This window comes from Strigops habroptila, chromosome 3 (assembly GCF_004027225.2).
Source record: "Strigops habroptila isolate Jane chromosome 3, bStrHab1.2.pri, whole genome shotgun sequence".
Taxonomy (NCBI): Eukaryota; Metazoa; Chordata; class Aves; order Psittaciformes; family Psittacidae; genus Strigops; species Strigops habroptila.
The window spans coordinates 58,601,613-58,622,437 of NC_044279.2; the positions used below are offsets into that span (position 1 = coordinate 58,601,613).

Below are 20,825 nucleotides of genomic sequence, written 5' to 3' on the forward strand. Positions count from 1 at the left end.
TATCCTTGGATATATCAGGATTCTGCATATATACCACTTAATTGAGAAGTGAGAATCGTCCAATAACATTCCAGTGATTGACATTAGGACACAATGAATTGGATTTATAGGCTGCAGCACCCTACCCACACTGGCAGAACTTTAATGGACTTCTGTAATAAAGTAAGCAGCAACAGAGCAAATGTGTTTTGAAAAATAACCCAGTGGAATTATACAGGGAAACAATCATTAGAAATAATGGCCAGCCATACATAGTATTTTCCTCATGATAATCAGGAACTTTACCTTCAAAACAAATAGAGAGTGGAAAGGAAAAGTAAATTGTAGCTTGGAAACTGCTGTATATATGGTGATTCTTATGCGGTTGTGGGGAAATGTGTCTTCCTTCTTGACATAACAACTTTTTAAATTCCCTATAGCAAACTGTTTAAGAGAAAGTGCTTACCACAAATAGAATAAGAGATCTCTCTTCCATCCTCGTTGAACAGCCTACTCTGCAAGAGGAGGCCCTAGTCCTGCATCAGGATATGTCCTTGCAGGGGCAAGAGAGGAGGGTGCCCTGCACCCGCAGGAGCTATTACAGGGATGAGGACACGTGTGACAGAGCACACTTACTGTAGTCTGTGAGATTGGGGATTGAGGTGTCACAGCCAAATTTAGGTTTATAAAAAATGCTACCACTACATCATAGTATTTTGGGGAAGAGAGAGTTTCTGCCTCGGATCTGTGACTCACTGTGCTTGGCAGCACATAAGCCTTCATTCATTAGAGGTGTATGCCTGCCTCTGCTTGCATGTACTCCTGATGCATAGGCTGTTTAGGAAAGAAGGGCATCTGTTGACTTCACAAGTTCAGGACTTATAGCTGTATATGTTTTAGGAACTGGGAGGGAGGGCTGAAATATTTTTGGTGCCTTCCATTACTGTGGAAAGTGTGCATGTTAGTGCAGAATGGTGGGGAAATGCCTCAGAGAAACATGCAGAACTGTAATATGGGCTAAGGTTTTTTTAAAAATTCATTTTGTTTCAATAATGAAAACTGAAAAAAATGTTATTATTAGTCATTATTACAAATGAACTAAAACCTCTTCTCTATTTTGCTTCTAAGTTTTTCTTAAACATAAACTGTGCCATGGAAATTAAGTGAGATGACATAAAATACAAAGCTTAATTACTGGAATGTAGCCTAATCTTTCACACGGAGATACTGCTGCATCGACTTCTTGTTTATCTGTTGAATTTCAGATGACTGACTCATGCTGAGCCACAGAAAAAAGTCACTCTGATCTCCAGTGGAATGGAGAGATGCAGCTAACAAAGATTTTAATGGAGGAGAGGGCAGATACCTTCCAACATTGTTTTTCAAGCTTCCTTTTCAAACGACGGTTCAGGATGCAATAGTAATTTAATAGGGGATGCCCTGTAAGAATTTGTGCAAGTCTTTCCTCAGGGTTTTGTTTTTTTTCTCTGATACTCTCTTTTGTCACTTCCTGCCACTTAAAAAAAAGAAAAAAAGCACATTTTTTTAACTATTGGTTAAATTTTTCTACCAGTTAAACTATCACAAGTTTAAGAACTATCGATTACATTGCAGTGGCATCCAGGAACACAGTGGTTTAACGAAACTGTCTGTACAGGAAACTGAAGGGAGAGAGGAGACAATCTTTTTCAAATTTAATTTGTATGCACTTGGTTTCTCAAGGTCTTCGCAAGAGAAATACACAGAAAAGAACAAAAAGCACTTGGGATAAATTGGCTAAATGTGCATAAGTCCACTAGAAAGAAGGATTTTTGAATTTACTTCTCAATAGAGTAAAACTAGCTGTTGAAATAATAATGCATACTCTTTTTGTTACTCTTATTGGTATTTCTGGATGTGATTGATTTTGTAAGTTAGTGAAAAAAATTATTCTGTTTTAAAAAATATTTGTACCTATGAAAATGTGTACTGGGAATGATCCTCATCTCATTTAAAGTGGTTCAGCTTGCTTTCTTTAACTAGGTTATGGCTGATTTCTACCAGCTTAGGGTTTTGATCCTTATTTTAAAACCTGTTGAAGTGGGACCCTCTGGCCCCTTAACTTCAAGAGTATCAGTATTTTGCATGCCATGATCTATACTATTTTGAAGGTCTTGCCACTGTAAATTTCTTCTTCCTCCCTTTTTTTTTTTCCTCATTATTTAAGCAAAGAACCGTGGGATTGCAATTCCAGTGGATTTGGACAGCCAGGTCAACACCTTGTTCATGAAGAGTCACTCTAACATGGTGCAGAGGGCAGCCATGGGGTGGAGAATGTCAGCCCGCAGTGGACCTCGCTTTAAAGAAGCCCTTGGTGGGCCTGCCTGGGATTACAGGAATATCATAGAAAAACTACAGGTACAAAAATCGCAAATTGCCTGGGCAGTAGTTGTGGCAGTGCATTTGTCTAATACATGCCAGATACGTGAAACACCAGAGATAGACTCATTGCATTTTTAGTGCTGGATTATAGTGACCATTTCTACGTGGGGGGAGCAGAAGGCTCAGCTCTTCTCTGGTGTCTGTTAAAAGTGAAGCCAACATGCTCTGAATTCAGCTCCTACAAAAGTCAGTAGAGAGGGGTAGGAAGTATGTTCTTTTCCTTAAAGTGGTCTGCAGAGAAAAGTCTCCTGTCTGCCTTTTCATGGTCGCATGTCCTGTTTTGGTTGCAGAGGAGGTATTGGACATTTTTAGGACCTATTATGTCAGGTTTGTGTCACTGGAGACTGCCTGTAGGATGAAGATCACCTTGTGTGTGTAGTGGTTAAACAACATCAGGAATTTATGAACTAGGAAAATAGTTCAAAAACCCAGACGAATGAAGGAGCCCTAAACGTCAAGGAAGCTATACCTCAGGTGATACACCACGCATGAGAAGCAGTGTTTTTCCAGCACACTGTTGGAAACTTGACTGTTGCCAAGTGTTTTGTGAGCATTACTGCAGAGGAGAAATTTGGAAGAGAACAGCAAGGTAGATAGTAATGGGCACCTTCTTCCCCTTGCCCTGCTTGAAGTATGGTGTGAAGAAGGGTTTGAGGTTGCTTTACCGTCACCCGGCTTAACAGGGCTCTTGCAGCTGGCTATGAGAAGTGGGTCAGATAGCCCATCACACAGTATTATGCAGCTCCACAGCTGTGATGTTCCAGTTTTCTTGTAGTTATGAATGTTATGAATGTCGTTCTTCTTTCTTCCCTAGGACGTAGTGTCCTCCTTGGAGCAGCAGTTCACTCCCATGATGCAAGCTGAATTCTCAGTGCTAGTTGATGTGCTGTACAGTCCAGAACTTCTTTTTCCTGAGGGGAGTGATGCCAGAATAAGATGTGGTGCTTTCATGTCCAAGTAAGTGGTGTAAGGAGAGGCCTCTTTGCTTGTTTAGAAAAGATGGCAGGGAGTTAAAATTTCCAACGGCGCTTACCTCTGATTTTCAACAGTGACTCAAGCATGTAGGTATCTGTGCTCATATTGAAAGCTTAAGCTGAGGTCTTTTGCTGCATTTTTTTGTTTGATTCTCGACAGTTTAGAAGTCTGGAGAGGAGTTGAGAGGAAGATTGCTTGCCTTGTCTGCCTAGAAATGGGATGTTAGTAGCTTGTTAAAATTGCGGCAGGCTCAACCTACTTCTATTTTCTTTCTGGGCTACTTTTGCTGTTAAGTTTCTCCAAATCTACAGCAGAAACTTACTTTCCATGGTAGAATTTTCAGTAATTCGTAATGAGGTGGGATACTCCGGGCTTGTGGGTTTTGTTGGGTTTGGGTTGGGGTTTTTTTTTTGGTACAGAAAATAAATATTTAGATTTTTATTTTAAACTGCCAACAGCTCTTTTAAAAATAAATTTAACTGGCACCCCTACCTAATCTTGAATTATTAGATTATTTTATTTGCAGGCTGTGCATCAGAATAGAGTCTTGCAATTTTTTTATTAGTCCTCAAGTGAGATGCCCTCCCCACCCTTAAGAAACTATAATTTAAACAGAGGTAATGGAGGGGAAACGAATGCATTTGGCAGCTCTCCTCATTCTCTGGCTTTTTACGTATTCTGCAGAGATAGCATTATAACAATATGCTTTATAAGTCTGGAAAAATTAAGCTAAATTTTAAGCTTATCCCATCCCATGCCCTCTGTCCAAACTGTTGTTCAAAGTCAGCATCAAATCAAGTCTAGGACTGTTGGACATGGCCTATGTAATGCAATAAACAATTTTCTGTTTTACTTAATTAACTTCCATGGCAAAGGAATGCTTTGCAGAGCTATGCAGAAATCCTGAGATAAAGATGATTTCTTAAAAAATAGTGTTAGTACTGCAGGCCTGAGAGCTGCATTGTTATAGACTTATAGCTCATTAAACTGGTAGAGATGGCAGTGGGAGAGTCCTGCATGGTATCTCCACTGAGCCCAGGATGGCGTTAGCACAGTAATTGCTGGAGGTATTTAAAATACATGTAGATGTGGCACTTAGGGACATGGTTTAGTATTGGACTTGGCAGTGTTAGGTTTATGGTTAGACTCAATGATCTGAAAGGTCTTCTCCAAACTAAATGATTCTATGATTCTAACTTAGCAGTGATCTAAATATAATCAGTTCTCTTGTGTTATGGAGCACTGGTCTAGATGATGCAGTGTCAGCCCTCCTGACCCTGTTTTTGGTGACTATGATTTAGGGCAACTAATGATGCCATCTTTCAGTGTAGATCAGCGACCACAGTGCCTTTGCTGCATGCTGATCCTAGGCCATAATTTGATCAATACTGTCCTATCCACCATAAACCAGCAGTGGTACTGAAGGAAAAAAAACCTGTCCAGGGCCTCCAGATTTTCTTCCCTCTTTTGTTTTCACAAGAGTTTCACCAGCAGTGTGCGAACCAGTGCAAGGACCTGCTCTGTACAGGGATAAAAAGGCTGCTTCTGGTCTTGGCTTAAGCTGACTAAAACCCAAGCTCCCATCACAGTTGTAGTCAGAGTCAGAAATGTACCTTGTTTTCTGGCTTAAAACAGAAAAGTTGTTGTGCAAATGTAAACAATTTGTTGTTTCATTCAAATGTCTGCATTTCTGAATGCATCCATGTAAGGATTTGGGGGATCCTTTTGGCTGGATGCCATTTGCTAATTATATAATAAATATAATGATCATAGAAGTGAAAGGTGTAAAGGTTGTAGCTTTTAAAGTTTGCAAGATGCATGGTAAATATTGGTTACTTTTAAAGGTTAAAATAAGTTACCTTTAAAGAAAGGATGAACTAGCATGTTTGGATTTTAATCTGGAAGCACTCATAAAAAGTGAATGTAGAATTCTACCTTCTGAATGAGCAGTAAAATATTCACATGACACAGAAAAATTCACACCACCTTGAAAGTCCCATTTTCTTTTTAATTACAATTTCTTTTGTCTACTTTTATTTCTTTTCCTTGATGAAAAATATAGTGACAGGTAACTTTTGCAAAAAGAAATTGTAGTACAGCTTAGCAACAATGTGCAATGCTCTTTAAGGTTTAATATTTTACTTTAAGGTTGATTAATCACACAAAGAAGCTAATGGAGAAAGAAGAAAAGCTCTGCATTAAAATTCTTCAGACATTACGAGAAATGCTTGACAAGAAAACTAACTTTGCGGAAGAGGTACTGCTACTATTTTAATATTAAATATAGAACTAATAGCATGGTATTAAAATGTTGGGTCTAGGACAGTAACAGCATTTGACATGATTTCAATTTTGTACATGTTTTAAAGATAACGTGGTGTCTTAGGAACAACATGGTAAGTTAGAACTAAGATTGGAACAAAAGAAACTGCCTTACATAATTGTATCGGGGACTTGACAAGAGTTAAGGCAAGGAAGATGAAATTAATTAGCAGTAGTGAGTATTACTATATATAACTTTTATATATCTAATATTCTGCATTTCTGGAGACTAGTCTTCTTATGTCACATCTGACTTTACCTATCATAAAATAAATTGGAAATATAGGGATTTTTAATTGCAAGTGTATGGTTTTTCCCTGCTGCCTGTAGTGCCAGACTTTTGTTCTCTGTATGCTTTTTAATGCTCATAAATGTGTGATGGGCAATATGTAATGTTTAAGCAGAGCTGCCAGTTTTGGGGACAAGTGACATAATCTATACTCTCTAAGTATCTAATTATTTCTTGCACTCCTCTCTCTCCTTATTGCCCAGTTTTCTCTTGCAAAACCAAGTTTTTCAAATACCTCTTTCCTTTTGCCTGTGCCTTTGGGTATCAGTAGCTAGATTGAGATTTACATGCCAGTTGTCCCTTCTTTTTGAGCCTGATCTCTGTGCTTTCTGTGTGGTTTCCTCTTATCCATATTTCTGAGTATTCCCCAAATTCTTTCAGTATTATTCACTCTTAAGTATGAATCATAGAGCTATTACCTAATCTCTCAGTGCCCACATCAGCTCTGCTCTACGTAAAAACACCCAGTGCAAGCAGTGAAAACCAACCCCATCTTCACCTCCTGCTTGAAGAAAAATGTGGCAGACAAACTTCTTTCTTTTACTGTCAAACATGAATTTCACAGGTGAAGCAGATATTATCATTCTTATTTATTATTCATATTTATTCAAATAGCTTTCTGGGTCCATAATGCCACTGCATCACATGGAAAAACTAATTTACTTTTGTAACTGCATGCTATGATGAAATTTGCCAAACCTCTCCAAAAGAATTACCTAGAATTCACCACCAAAAAGTTAATGTCATCTGAGGACTACAGGTTAAAAAAAAAAGGACAACGCTTTAATGTATGACTTAAAACGAGGAAACAAGAAATTTGCCTGTTTTAATTGCTCTTTGTACCCTGTTGAAGATGCTGAGAACGCGAGATGGAGCAAAGCCACCAGAGGGAGTGTGCTCCATTGGCGTGTAAGGGCTCTTCATCCAGCTAGCCCAGCCTCTGGTTCTCAGGAGAGGATATAGGTGAAACAGAATTTCTTCCTTGTGCTTTCTCTCGAGTCCCATAGATTTTGGACTGAGGAACTTAATGAATCAATGAGTAAACAAGCTTGTATGGTTTGCAAGTGCTTCTCCAGCATGCTACTCTTATGAGTCCTTGTTCATGGTATGGGCTTCAGAATAGTAAAAATAGCACAATGAATAGGCTCCTGTGCCTGTTTCCAACTTTTTTGAACTGTGATCTCACTGCCTGCAAAGTTATTCGACTATGTTATGCAGATACTAAAAAAAAAAATAAAATAGTAAATACATAATGGTAGTACGAGAACAAAGCTACAGAGGAACACATGACATTTTGACAGGAAGCCTGAGTTTGCTAATCACTCATCATAATGTGATAAATTTGACACAAATCATAAACCTCCCGTTTCTGCAGATCTTCCCACAGTGAGAAACAAGGTAGAAATTGTGAGATAATATTTCTTCTTCTCTCTTTCTCTTTCCTTTACCTCCCACATTTGAGATCCAGGTCTGAGAACCTTGCCTTCTACTTGTTTTTCATTGGACTGCTGGAAGGTAGCCTGTTTCATTGAAGGAACAGGAGGAAAAGATAGCTGTAGATGCTTATTTCACTGTTTTTATGTCTGTTCCTGTATCCATTGTCTCAACTCTATTGTTGTGTCTCCCTTTACTGGGGTGGGCGGGTGTTCCAGGGCTGCTTGTGCTCTCCTGAGTCCATTCTTGGTTGCCCTTGCAGTCAGCCTTTGAGACACTGCTTGCTTGAGCATTGTTTTGTTTAGTGTTGCAACCTCTAATGGTGTTAGGAATCAAAATTTAATTTCAGAGGTTTGATTTAAGGTATATAAATGACACATAAAGCCTCTTGGTCATTGATTGGCTTTCATAAGTAATTGTGGATGATTATTATGATCTCCTGGGAGTTCTGCGTTAAGTCCTAGTTTTATTTGTATTGATTAGGTAACTAACTGGAATGAAACTAGATCCACAGCCCGTCTCTTACAAAAGGTTCTTCCGGAACAATGTTAAAACATGTGGGTAAAGCAGTGTGTGGAGGAAGTCAATATTGCCTCTGTTCAGACAGTCACTGTTGTATAGTGTTCTACAAAACCAGAAGGATCTTGGTGTAGAATTTTTTAATTGTTTACGCAAATCTTTTTTATGCTTCACCATAGCGCTTGATTTCAGTTTAATTTCTGTGTGAATGCTGCCTCTAGTCATACTTAAATATATCAGTGGAATCACAATGATATTTCCAAAAGGACCTGAGACACGTATACCACAGATGTGTGTTCACTTTGCAAATGACTGGACCAGTTTAAAACCATAGCATTATCTTGCTGCCATGCTGAAAGCAACTGTCCCTATAACAGAGCTGATAGTCCAGAAAGGGTGAGTCTTCTCAGCTGCTTCAAGTAGGGTTCAGAGGCTTAAATTGCACCCCTGTCCCTTGGTGAATTGGATGAAGTTGTTGAACTCCTGACCAAAGCATACTCACATGGCAATTTCTTAACCCACTTCAGCTGCTGGCATGTCAATGCCTTGGACTTTCTGATTCCCCAATTGTCCTTAAAGGAGGTCAGTGTCTGCGGGGAAAAATCTCCAATAACGTGTGTATATGACAAGTGTAATGTAACATTACTGGCTGGTCAAAGTGCTAATAGATGATGCTGCATTACAGAATATGGCAGAATCCAAACCTGTATACCCTGCCAACTGGTAGTTCCTAAGGGAAACACTATTATAAATAGATTGAACCTTTCAGTAAGGGTTGCTTGTGCTGCAGAACACAGACTTCCTACTTCTTTTTTTCCTGCTTAGGTGTTGAACTACAGTATAAATAATTGAAAACTATGTTTTTAGATGTCAGTAGAACAAAAACTGTGTATGCTGCTTAATTGTCAGAAATAAGTAGTTGTGATTTTTGCCTTTCTTGGAAAAACTCATGAAAAATGTTGTCTTGCCCTTACATGGTTGCACTAGCTTTGTGATTTAAAGTCACAGAAATAGCTTTGTAGCCTTTCGTTTTGCAGTATTAAATGTTATCTTCATTCCACTTTAGATATGAAATGTAAGCTCTCCTCGTTTTCAGCAACAGCACCAAATATACATGTGAAAAAAAATAGCACACCTTTGGTATAAATACAAATATATTTTATTCCAGTCCCTGGTATGGCCACTATCGGCTTTTGGTCATTTTGTGCCAGAAGACCTGAGTCTTTTCATATGGAGCTGTTGGCAAAACTCCAACAAGTTTGTCAAAAGCAATAGTCCCAGTTCATGGATGTACTGATCTACAAGTCAAGCTGAAACCAGTTGGAGCTGCAGGTCTTTTTCTGCTGGGAAAAATAGTCTCAGTGTGTCTCTGAAGATGTTGCTGGGAGCAGTGAGTGTCCCAGCACTGCAGCTCTTTGAATCAAAGAGATTGTCAATTTAAACTGCATTCTATTGCTTCATCTTTTCGAGATGATTTTACTTATTTGCATCTGTGAATTAGGCAGGATTCAGATAAACAACATATGTAGGTAAAAATAAAAGAGAAAAAGAATAATTCTGAATATGTGGGGCTTGCTAAATGTATTATACCATAAAATGATGCTTATTTTAAATGGGAGGAAGAACAGGATCCAAGATTCCTTTATTTGTGTTACTATTCACATTTTGGTTTAGTGTTGCTGCAGGCATTCTGAGGAATTACATTAATTTTTTCACCATTTCTGCTGTCTGCTTTATTTATGCTCATTTATAAAAATACCTATGCACTAGCCTGTCAATATGCCATTCTCCTCACTAAGCCCAGTGTGGCTGTAAGGTAATAAGGGGTTAGAAATACTGTAGGAGAAACATTTAAGATCGGTGCTGTTTATGTTTAATTAAAAAAACTAATCGCTCATTCATTTTAGCTGGTAAAGGACATTTTTGCAGTATCCTGCATTAAAAAACTCTCTCCTTAGGAAAACAGCCATAGTTGGGGGGGCTGGAGGTGCAGGGTTGAAGAATGTTTGGTTGCTTCTAACAGTGCCAGGCTGGTGGCTGTGACCAGTACATACTTCTGGTACAGTCAGGAAGCTGCTGTTGTGGCTTTGTCATGACAGTTAAATGATGAAGTATGGCAGAAAGTTCAAACACAACTGGGACAAACCCCTCCATCTGTGTGATGTTTTACATGAAGGTGGCGGTCTGTTGCAGAACTGAAGCCTATACTGGTTCATTACAGTGGAGGATTCAAGCTTTGCCATTGCTGTGAATCATCTGAGCCAGTAATTGCAGCAGCAGGAGCATCAGAGCTTTCAGATATGCAAGACTAAACGCTAAATGTGGTCAGACCTTAAAGTGTGACAATTTCTCATTAGACCCATACACTGACATTTTGCAAGCCAAAGAAATAAAACCTACAGAGAAAAAAAAACAATGCAGTTTCACTTTTCCCCCCTCTAAGCTTCAAGCTGGAGTAATTAAGCAAAGAGATACCACAAGGCATGCAATAGCTGTTGTTAGCCATAGTGCTTAATGCCATTATGGTATGCTGCATGTTTCTGGTGCTTTGACACCAGGTGCACTAGCAGTATCAACTAGACTATTCTGAAGTAGCACCCCGCCTCTTTGCAGTATCCCTTATCCCTCCTGTAATGTGCGTTGTTCTGGACTAAAGGAGAATTCCGCTGTATGCAGTTGGGGACATCCCCCAGGTATTCTGCTGGGCTTCCAATCATGTAGATTTATAGAGTGATCTGTTTTGCTAGTGCAAAAACCTGTAAGTACTTGGTATATGAAAGCATGACTTCTTTTTAAGGAGAAATTATTTTCTGTAAGTAACAGGCCCCAGAGATTTGTTCCAGCTTTGTGCAATCACCTGCTTCTGCTTGTGTTCAGAGCCTGTTCAAAGGCACTTTACTTGGCCAAGTTGTGAGGTGCTTGTAGTGGTCTATGTCAAGAATAGTTTCAGGCAAAGTGCATTGCTCTTGTTGGCCTGGACAAGAACTTTAAACTGAAAGTCATATATCAAGGACAGGGAGGAGACAGCATTTCTGACCTCTTATAAAGTGTAATGTCCTGATCTAATGAAAGGCAGGAACACATTAATCCACTGTGGTGGGAGTGAAGAACATGCCGAAGCCATTTGCAGGACTGGGTACATTCATGATTTTGCCCTCTCTTTTATACGCATAATTGTTAATTGTCACTGTGACCCACATATATTATCTCTAGAGACTTAGAGGTACTTTTACCTCAGGTGATACTTGAGTGAGCAATAGTGTTCACTGCTGACTGGTACTTAGCCATCTTTGTTTCAAAACCTTGGTTATTGTTTGTTTGTTTGTTCTCCAAGTCACAAACAAATCTAGTGGCAGGATGCCAAGGCTGAAAAAAACACATGGTTGTAAATACATTTCTTCTGAAAGATTGGAGCCTCTCAGCAGCTCATATTTATCAAATTTTAAGAATATGGTATGTTGTTATCCAATTTTGTTTCAGAAATATTATACCCTAAATCCTGACTGATAAATTGTTTTGGAACTTCTATCATCTGCCTTTCTCTCATATATCATCTTTCCTCTAAAGGAGCATCTGATATTGTAAAATATTTTTTCTGTAGATACTGATTTAGAGAGCATCAGCCGAAACAATAACAAACTGGAGTAGCTTGTTCCTTGCTCTGAATTTCAAATGACCAACTTCTGCTCTGGAATTTCCCCTTTACACAGTGTATGTGACATAAACATGCTCCTTGGTTTTCCCTTCTTTTTTCATTTAAATTCCTTTCTATGGATCTGATCTTCAGACCTGCAAACCAGCAAGGAGATCTTAACCGCCTGCAAACTGGCATTCTTCTCTATTATTAGTTTTAGTCAAAAACAAATGGAAAACAGTGCAAGGGAAGAGAGCTGTTTAACAAGTAAAACCTTCAGAGCTCTGAATATAATTAATTTCACTTTACTCAGGTACAAAATTCATGGAACTGATCAGGATCCTTTATGTAAACCACAACAATTGAATTTTATTTTTGTTATTGGTTTGAATACAGGAGGGATGGATTTCACTAAAGACTTCAGTTCATCTAGAATTTAAATTCCATGCTCACTATAGCTATTTGAATCAAAGTCTACATCATGAAGGCATCGGGAACAAGGTTTTCTTTCTGTCTGGTTTTATTTATGTATTTTAAATCATGAGTAAAGCAGACAAGATTTTTAAGAATTTGGTAGAAGGTTCTAGCAGATACTGGATTGGCAAGGGGTTAGGTGAATGACCAAAGGTACATTGTAGGTTAATATGTAAAATGAGTCAGCAGTTTTGTCATACAGTTCACATTTCCAGGTGTGTGGAGTTTTGTGTGGGGGTATACTCATATGCACAAATATAAATATTTATTTTAGATTATTTATTACTATTCCATCTCTTTTTAATGAGCAGCATATTACCTCCATGGTGGAGTCATATTAGAAGACAAATATCTGAATGTGCATTCTGTGTCCTGCCATATTGTTTTGTTTTTAACAGAGTAGATGTTCTTGCTTAGAATATAAAGTGTCTGATATGCATTAATGCTCTGCATTACTTAACATGAGGAAAAATGTAATTCCCGTGGCCACCCTAATTTTAGTGATTGGTGTTTATTTAATGTATGCAGTTGACATCCCAAGAGGCCTGTGTCTGTGCTTATTCTCAGAGCAGGAGTAATTCACATAGGTGCAATAGGGGTTTTCATACCCTGCATGTCTGATGCTGGGAGGAGCTACACTGAGATGAGAAGGGGAGTTCAAAGGAACACGTGAATGATGACTATGGGGAGAGAAACAAATTGCAGGCATCCTGAATTTTGGGATAGCTGCCCTTTTTCTTGGAAGTTAGGAGAATAAAACTGCCTAAACTTTTTTCCCGACTGTAAGCCTGGAGGGTGTTTCTCCCCACACACCTCCCACTGCCTTTTAAGTTTTAATTGCTATACAGAATGTGCACATTTCTGAGCAGTTACTCTGCCGGGTACCATTTATAATTTTCACTGGTGAGCACAGAGCAGCGCTGCAGTATCGCAGAGGCCACTGTGTGGCAACTGTGGACTTTTTAAAAATGTCTCCTGTCTGTGGGAGCAGGTCAGCTGCTGCTGCTTCTGCACAGCTGAATTCCCAGAGCAGTCAAATGTCTGCAGTCGTGGAGGGGGCGAGAGAAAATGTCTCCTTTGGTTTTGAATTTCCTTGGAAGGGGAAAAAGGTTCTTTTGTTTTCTGGGGTGTTTTGGGTTTTTTGTTGGTTTTTTTGTTGTTGACTGTCACAATTTTGCTGTTGCTTTATTTAATATGTTTGAGCAACAACCCTGTTTGTACTTTGCAGTTGCACCAGAGATAGCAGTGAGCAGAATTCAATGCATTGTATTAAGGATGGCGAATGAATATTTATGATAGACCTAGGGAGCCAGTAATAAAAATGAAATTGGCATGATGCCACTAGATCCAAATCTTTGATCCCTGTTTTAAGAGAAAATACAATAAAGCAGGGGATAATGGACTCATTATAATGGAATGGTTAGTTATGGTTAGTTAGGGCAGTGTGAATAGGTGGCATTACATAAGCTGCTTTAGTCCCAGATTTATGATTCAGAAATGTGTTTCAGGAACTGAGTTTCTACAGAAAACCTCAGATTATGATATTGTTTTGGTTTAGTCAGTCCAAACACAAAGAACTAAAGATATATCTCTTTCAGGTATCAGGATGGGCTATACTCTTGCCTTACTAGGGGAAGCAAAAGCAGTAATAAACAGCAGTAAGACCTCTCCACTCAACCTCTTTCTGTATTTCTGCTCCTCATCTACCACCCTGCAAGCAGGTAGGGAGGGCTGAGCATTACAGGAAGGTGGAAACCAGGCTGTCTTGCCAGATACCAGATGTGGGGTCATCAGCAGACAGGGGAAGGCTCTCAGCTTAGCATCACCCAGGATGATGCAAGGGTTGTGACTAGAGATGTATGCCCCAGCTGGAGCCACCTACCTCCATCAAGGGAGAAACTACTGCAGTGTGCTGAAACAGCTTTGGGCAAGCCTAATGAAGGAGTTGGTATTTGACAGGGATGGGAAGAAGGAACGAGTGAGCTATTTTTCTTTTTAATGGTTGCAATTACTTGCTTAACACCCCTGCCACACTAAGCAAGATGCAGAGGAGGGTTGATTCCAGGCCATAGATGAAAGCTGATCTTGAAGTCTGTCTAGCCAGACATGAGGAGGAAATGGAAACTTGCTGTTTTCTGATTTGTTTCATACTGATGTAATTTCTAAGGGACTCATCACTAATGACATCTGGCAAGGGATTAGTCCGTAATGTGGTCCATCTTCCTCTTTTCCCCCTTTTCAAGAAAAAGAAAGTGTATGCTATACTGAATTTTGGAAAACAGCTATTAAGCAACCCCAGTAACTGCTTCTGATAGGGTTTTTTTGTTTTTTTTTTTGTCTGATGAGGATTTTACCCAGCATGTTTGGCCTTGGAGGAGAGCCTGGATGGTATTGCCAGCTGGAATTGTCAGAGCTGCTTTGTCTTCTGTCCCAGGAAAACAGAAGCCTGGCGGGCAGTCACTCTCGCTCTTATTTCATATCCCTGCTTAGTCAGAGTTGCCAACCCCAAGCACTGAAAACCCTGAGTCAGGCCACAAACAAATCACGAGATTTGGCTTGAAAATCATGAGATTTTTTAATTACAAGTAGTTTATTTGGGATTTCTTTGAGTATTTAGAGTATCTGTTCCTCCAATTTTATTGTACGAATCCTAGAGGTTGAAATATGCTTTACTGAATTATGCATGTATTTATTTATTTAAATGAAAGCCATGTTCATTTATGGTTACCTGACCTGTGGAGTTCGCAGCGAAAAGACCAGAATATCTAAATGATGTGCATTGACCAGGCTGCTTAATGAGGGGCCTGTTCTGGAGTCGATGATTGCCCTAAGGATTATGGGCTTAATTGTCTTTGTGCCACTTTGACCCGTAGGCTTTTTGCTGAGAGCTTTTTTGTTGGGCAGAGCCTGAAAGTGTTCTTTCAGTTTATGGCAATGAGCACTTTGTGCAGGTTGTGCGTTGTTTACCTTGCAACAGCTTTTCATGGGCAGCAGTGGCACCTTGCCAGTGAGGCCTGATTAATCCATTTTCTTCCCACTGCAGTTTCACCATCGCTTGGGTCTTGCTCAGAGCACACACGTGCAAATGCTTTCTGCTGTACACAGTCACCAGCGTAATGTGCTGACGCAGCGTGGATGTCAGTGAGAGGCAGTGCTGGCGCTAAGCTGGCTGAGCTGTGAGACAAGGAAACGTGCTCTGAAGGTTTAGACTAGTGTTGATAACTCCAGATGCAGAGCTGTCACTTGGGGTTGGGGAGAGTACCTTATCATACTAAAAATTCCTTTTGGCAGAGTTGTCCAAAGTGTTTTGTCCCCAAGTACTGAGCAGTTACACTAGCAATGTCTCCTTATATTCTTTTTCCTGCAAGCTTTTTATTCATTTCTCTCTTCTATTCTTTTTTTTACTACCTTCCTCCTCTTTCCTGCAGAAAACATAATTTTTTTTTTTTTTTGGACTCTTAGTTGTATATGGTAGCATTTGTGTCCCATTAGCCCCACATCCAGTAAGGCTGGATGCCAGCCTGTCTGTCTCAGCTGCAACAGAAATTTAGATAACCTTGACTCTCAGGTCTTTCAGCATGAAGACTTCTTACTGACTCCAGGGGAACAACAAGTTTCGCTTGAACCAGGTGTTTTCTCAGCTAAGACCAGCTAGAGGTTCTCAGGTCTAAGGTTCCCCCCAGCCACTCTACTGGGTGCAGTTTAGTTCTTTAGGAAATCAAACTCTTTTAAATATACAAATATTTGACTGTGGCTCTCTAAAAATGAAAATCTCTGCATTTAAACAAATACTGGAAGTCCTGCACATTGTTGGGAAGTTCTTCCTCTCTTACTAGTCAGGGCAGTTTTTTCAAAGGGGCTAGAAATGTTGCTGGAGCACCAGCTATGCAGCCAGAGTTCCTTTGATTTTGCAAAGAGACCCATATTAACTAGGTTGCTTTTGTAAGGCAGAGGAATGGTAATTCACTGCTAGCAATAAAGTGAGTGATTGTCAGTAAATATACCCTGGATGGCACAGAGGATTGTTCTGGTTATATGTCACAGTCTTTATTAAATTTGTCCTGGTTGTTGCTAGCATTTTGTTCGTGTAGTCATTTGAATTCTGACGATAAAACTGACCATAAGGACCTAGAAGAGGCACTTTGAAAAATGGAAGTTGAACAGTTTAAGCTGTCCTTTTCTTATTTTTCTTCACATTTAAGTATTCTTACAGTGAATAACATCATGCATGAGCAAAAACTCAGATTTTATCATTTGAGGTTGGATTTTTGTTCTGGTGCTGTGTGGAAACATTTGCATGAAAGAAAAAAAAAAAAAGAAAGAAAGAAAGAAGCCAAACCCCAAACTGAGCGAGAGCAACAAGTTTAAGAGATTACTTTGGGCTGTGGTGTGCTTAGTCAGAATCGACTAATTTGTATTGCAGAAATCTGGGCGGCATGCTACCTATTTCTGCCTGTGTGTGCAAATAACCTGCTATGCCACACAGCCAAAGGAAAGGGAGTCAAATGGGAGCAATTCTGGCTGCGTTTGAGCATGCTGAGCATGTGTGTTGAGCTAGGATTAGGCAGTGGCAGATGAACTGGCTCCTTCTGGAGCCCTACCTGATGCTCTGTGAGGTTGGTTAGAAGGGTTTGCTCTTGGAGTGTGGTTTGCAGACAGTCACTTGACTTAAATGAAGCTGTTTATATAAACAGATTATTTCCATACCTGTGATACTGAAAAAGGTTGTTTTAACTCAGTAGCAAATTCTAGCATACCAGGTAGTCTAAATACAGGTCTCCTCTTTTCAAAAACAAAACAAATGGGAAGTCAACTAGTTGATATATGCTTTAATTCAACATGTATTTAACCTAAATTTTAAACTCTAAACAATTTAAAACTGGAAAAAACAATACCCTTGATTTTTTCTAACCATCTCTCTTTTTCCTATTTTTGCACGTATTTTTTCCTTTTCTCTGTGTTTTGTTCTGATTTTTAGCTAAAGAAAGACTTCATTTCGGAGCAGGAAAGGAAGTGTTGCTGGGATGTTTTCTTCCGAACTAGCCAACAGTTTATGGCTTCTGTGTCTTAAGTTCAGTACTTTGATCACTATCTGTCTGTTTTCCTACTAAGCCCTATGCAGTGTGATTTTACTATTGAGCCAGCTGGGGCTCTGCCCCACATGACAACCATGAGGTAATAAAATCAGAGAAATGAGAAGTGTTTTCTCAAGCCTTCTGCACGATTCTGAACTATTAATTTCCCACTGCAGCTCTGCCAGCTGAAAAGTAGCTGCTTTATTGCCCTGGACTACACCGTGCACGTACATCTCCATCTTCCAGCAGGGGCCTCCAAAGCCACAGGAGGTGGCAAACCAGCCGCTGGGCAGCTGCAGCAGTGCACAAAGGGGCTCTTTCAGACACGTTCTTGCTAGAAGAGCACATGTGCAGCTAAAACAAGTTACAGTGCCCATCTGACTTGAGCAAGAGCCACCCTGAGGAAACCATCTTATTTTTTTTTCTGACATTGGTCAATAGATATATTACCCTAATGCTTGTTTTTGACTTGATGAACAGTCTGTTTGGGCCCAGGACTTAGTTCATTCTAGATTTTTCTGCTGTGAGAAGGGTTGCTGAAGGACAAGGGAAGGAATTGAGCTCCCTTCTGATGGGCTACTCAAATACAGCATCGCTTTCTACCCCGAGTCTGCTGTGCAGTGATGTACCATCACTGTGGATCACTGTCAGTGTAGCAGAGGGTACTTCTAAGTACCACAAGCTAACTCTCGTTTTGGACTTCTCTCCAGAGGACTGAATGACTCACCTTCAGAGAAGGTCTCTCTGAAAGTGGAAGCAGGACTGTGCATATGACAGTGCAGAACGTCGCGGTTGGCACGGCGCCCACCTTCTCCTTAAATCAGGCAAACGGTGTGCTCCTGAGCTTTGTGAATGAACGATTTGTTGGAAAAAAAAATGGTATGAAGTGTTAACGAACGGTGATTTAGTAAGCTTGGCTTTGGATTATCTTCATAATTCTTGTTCTGAAGCCGGCTTCTATTGGAAAAAAACATGCTTTTTAAAATTTGCTGAAAAGTTGGCATACATGAGAAGAGCCGCTTCGTGAGCTGTACAGACTTTGGAGACTCTTCCTGCTGTGTTGGCCGACTTGACTTACAATGCCCCTTCTCCTGAAGGAAGAATTCTGTGTCAAGGTGGCTCCAAAAATCTGCAACCCAAGAGGGTGATCCAAAAAAAGACAGAGCAGAAGGGCTTCTATATAGTACCCTCCCCTACAAAGATGCCTGAGGCATACAGGCATTGAGGCTGACCCAGTGTAAGTGGGGTGGATAGCAGCTTCCAAGCCAGTGAGCTGGATGTTGGTGTAAGCCTGGCACAAGCTGGGATGTGCGTTAACCCTGCGCTCCTCCCAGCACTCAGTGCGGTCTGTGGCCGTCGTATTTAGCAGTGCAGACCTGCAGGTGGTGACACTGATGGGAACCCCCTTGCTTGCGCTGGATCTAGCCCCTGTCTTTGACAGGGGGAGGAGCATGTTTTATCCCCAGCAGTGAATATATATATCCATTATTAAATAGTGCCTGCTTGTTTGTGGAAAATCCCTCCATTTGTGAGTGATACCTGGTGTGATATGCATGCATGAAGCAGAAGAGGGCTGCTGCCCAGACCTCGCCGCGTGTCCTCGGCTGCTGTTTAGGATGAAAGCCGGGCACGGCTTTTCCAGGACATGGAAAAGCAGTGACTTGGCCTCTTCCCGCTCCGCAGCGCGGGTGCAGGAGGGTGGCTGTCAGCCGGGTCCCAGACCTCTGCACCGATGCTGCGGCAAGCGGGAGGTCGCCTGAGGTGTGTGTAGGTGGCTGCTGGAGCTGTGCTGCAGGATGCGTTCCCGCGGCGGTGGCCGGCGGGAGGGGGGCGAGCACAAACGGCAGGGTTTAGCCTTTAATATTCTCCGTCCCTCCGCCTGTGACTAGCGGGGGATTGAACGAGCCGTTGCGACCGGTCGGGGGAACGCTCCCGTTCCCCTTCGCCGCCGCCAAGACCCCCGGAGCATGGGGCGGGCGCCGGCGGCCGCTGAGGCGAGGGCGCGCGGTGCCCCCCCCTTCCCTCCTCACCCCCCCCGCCCCGCGCCGTTATGTAACGCCCGCAGTGTCTGGCAGCGCGCGCGCCGGCGGGGGCGCGTCACGTGTCTCGCGGTGCTCCGGACCCTGGAATTCAATTAGGTGTCTGTGAGCGGCCGTGAGCCCGCATCGAGATAAGCCGCTGCCTGCTAGGTTGGGGCACCAGGCAGCGACCGCGCTCATTAGCTGCGGGGTGAATACACGGCCCCCCTAATGCCGGCGGGGACGTTTTGCACTGCGCATCCGCCGAAAGAGGAGCCTGGAGCCGGGCGTTATGTAACGCGGCTGGAGCAGCCACGCCACCGCCACAACGGCGGCAACAGAGGGACGCGAACAGCAGCCTCACCTCCCGTGCCCTCCAGTTGCCAGAAGATCGCCCAACAGCGTTTTGTTGCTGCTTGGCGCAGGGCTTTGGGCATCATTCGGTCTGCCGTTGCCTCTAAACGCGGTCTCGCAGGTCGCGAAGCTGACTTGTCGGGTTTCGGGGTGATTGACAGGTTAATCGTCACGAGGCTGGCAGTTTTGGCAGAGGATGCTGGTTTGCAGACACTGAAGTTTGTGCAGACAGGTGGCCTGTTAGGACTTCCTAGAGCTTATTCTGTACGTGAGGCTCCCTAGTGGCATTACACAGGGGTGTCTGTACGGAACTGCAAATGTTCTTGCCATAAATCTTTTGCCTTTCGTCCAGTTCTCTGCAAAAAGAAGGTCTGTGACTGCAGGGGAAAAAACCCAAACAAAACAAAGCCGAAACGTGGAGCAACTGGGGCAGCTTAAAATTTAAACAGCAATTTTTATTAATAATTACAGAATGGTTTGGGTTGGAAAGGACCTTAAGATCATCTAGTTCCACCCCCGTGCCATGGGCAGGGACACCGCACACTGGACCAGTTTGCTCAAAGCACCATTCAGCCTGGCCTTGAACACCACCAGGCATGGAGCATCCACAACTTCTCTGGGCAATCTGTGCCAGTGCCCCACCACCCTCATAGTAAAGAACTTCCTTATATCCTAAACCTCTCCTGTTTAAGTCTGAACCTGTTACCCCTTGTCTTATCACTACAGTTCCTGATGAAGAGTCCAGGATCCTTGCAGTCCCTCTTCAGGTACTGGAAGGCTCCTATGAGGTCTCCACACATCCTTCTCTTCTCCAGGCTGAACAGTCCCATTTTTCTCAGTCTGTCTTCATATGGGAAGTACTCCAGCCCTTGTGGCCCTCCTCTGTACTTGCTCCAACAGCTCCATGTCCTTCTTATGTTGGGGACACCAGAACCAGAATAAGCAGCTGAGGAACAAATCAACATAACAGAGCTGAAAGATAGAGAAGCGATTCCCCCATCTCCTCCCTGCAACATTCACCTCATCTTTTCTCCAAAGTACGTTTTGAAATTTCATCGTTCCTCCTCTGATGGAAGCTAACGTTCATTGTCTTGCCCTTGAAGAGAATAATATTGCTGCCCAGGAGCTGTGAAGAAACTGAACCCTCTGAAATTTTAAGCTGTATTAAATCTTCTCTGCTTTCTGAGGGCCAGAATATACTGTTTACAGGCAGTCTGATTGCCTGGCAGTCAAAACATTTCCTTCTTAAACATTTCCCTTGCCACCACTATAGTAAGAAAATAGCTGTTTATAAAGCTGTGCTTGCAACAAAATCCAATGTTGTTTGATAA

General features: G+C 41.6%; 1 protein-coding gene across 4 annotated transcripts in view; it reads left to right on the forward strand.

Annotated features, from left to right (window-relative positions):
* ITPR2 (inositol 1,4,5-trisphosphate receptor type 2) overlaps nucleotides 1-20,825 on the forward strand; it is a 264,777-nt gene that overhangs the window by 140,842 nt on the left and 103,110 nt on the right. For all 4 annotated transcript variants that reach the window (XM_030477958.1, XM_030477953.1, XM_030477954.1 and 1 more), the window contains 3 exons: nucleotides 2,186-2,376; nucleotides 3,215-3,357; nucleotides 5,524-5,632. In XM_030477958.1, the coding sequence (XP_030333818.1) occupies nucleotides 2,186-2,376; nucleotides 3,215-3,357; nucleotides 5,524-5,632 (443 nt within the window). The remainder of the gene's footprint in view (nucleotides 1-2,185; nucleotides 2,377-3,214; nucleotides 3,358-5,523; nucleotides 5,633-20,825) is intronic.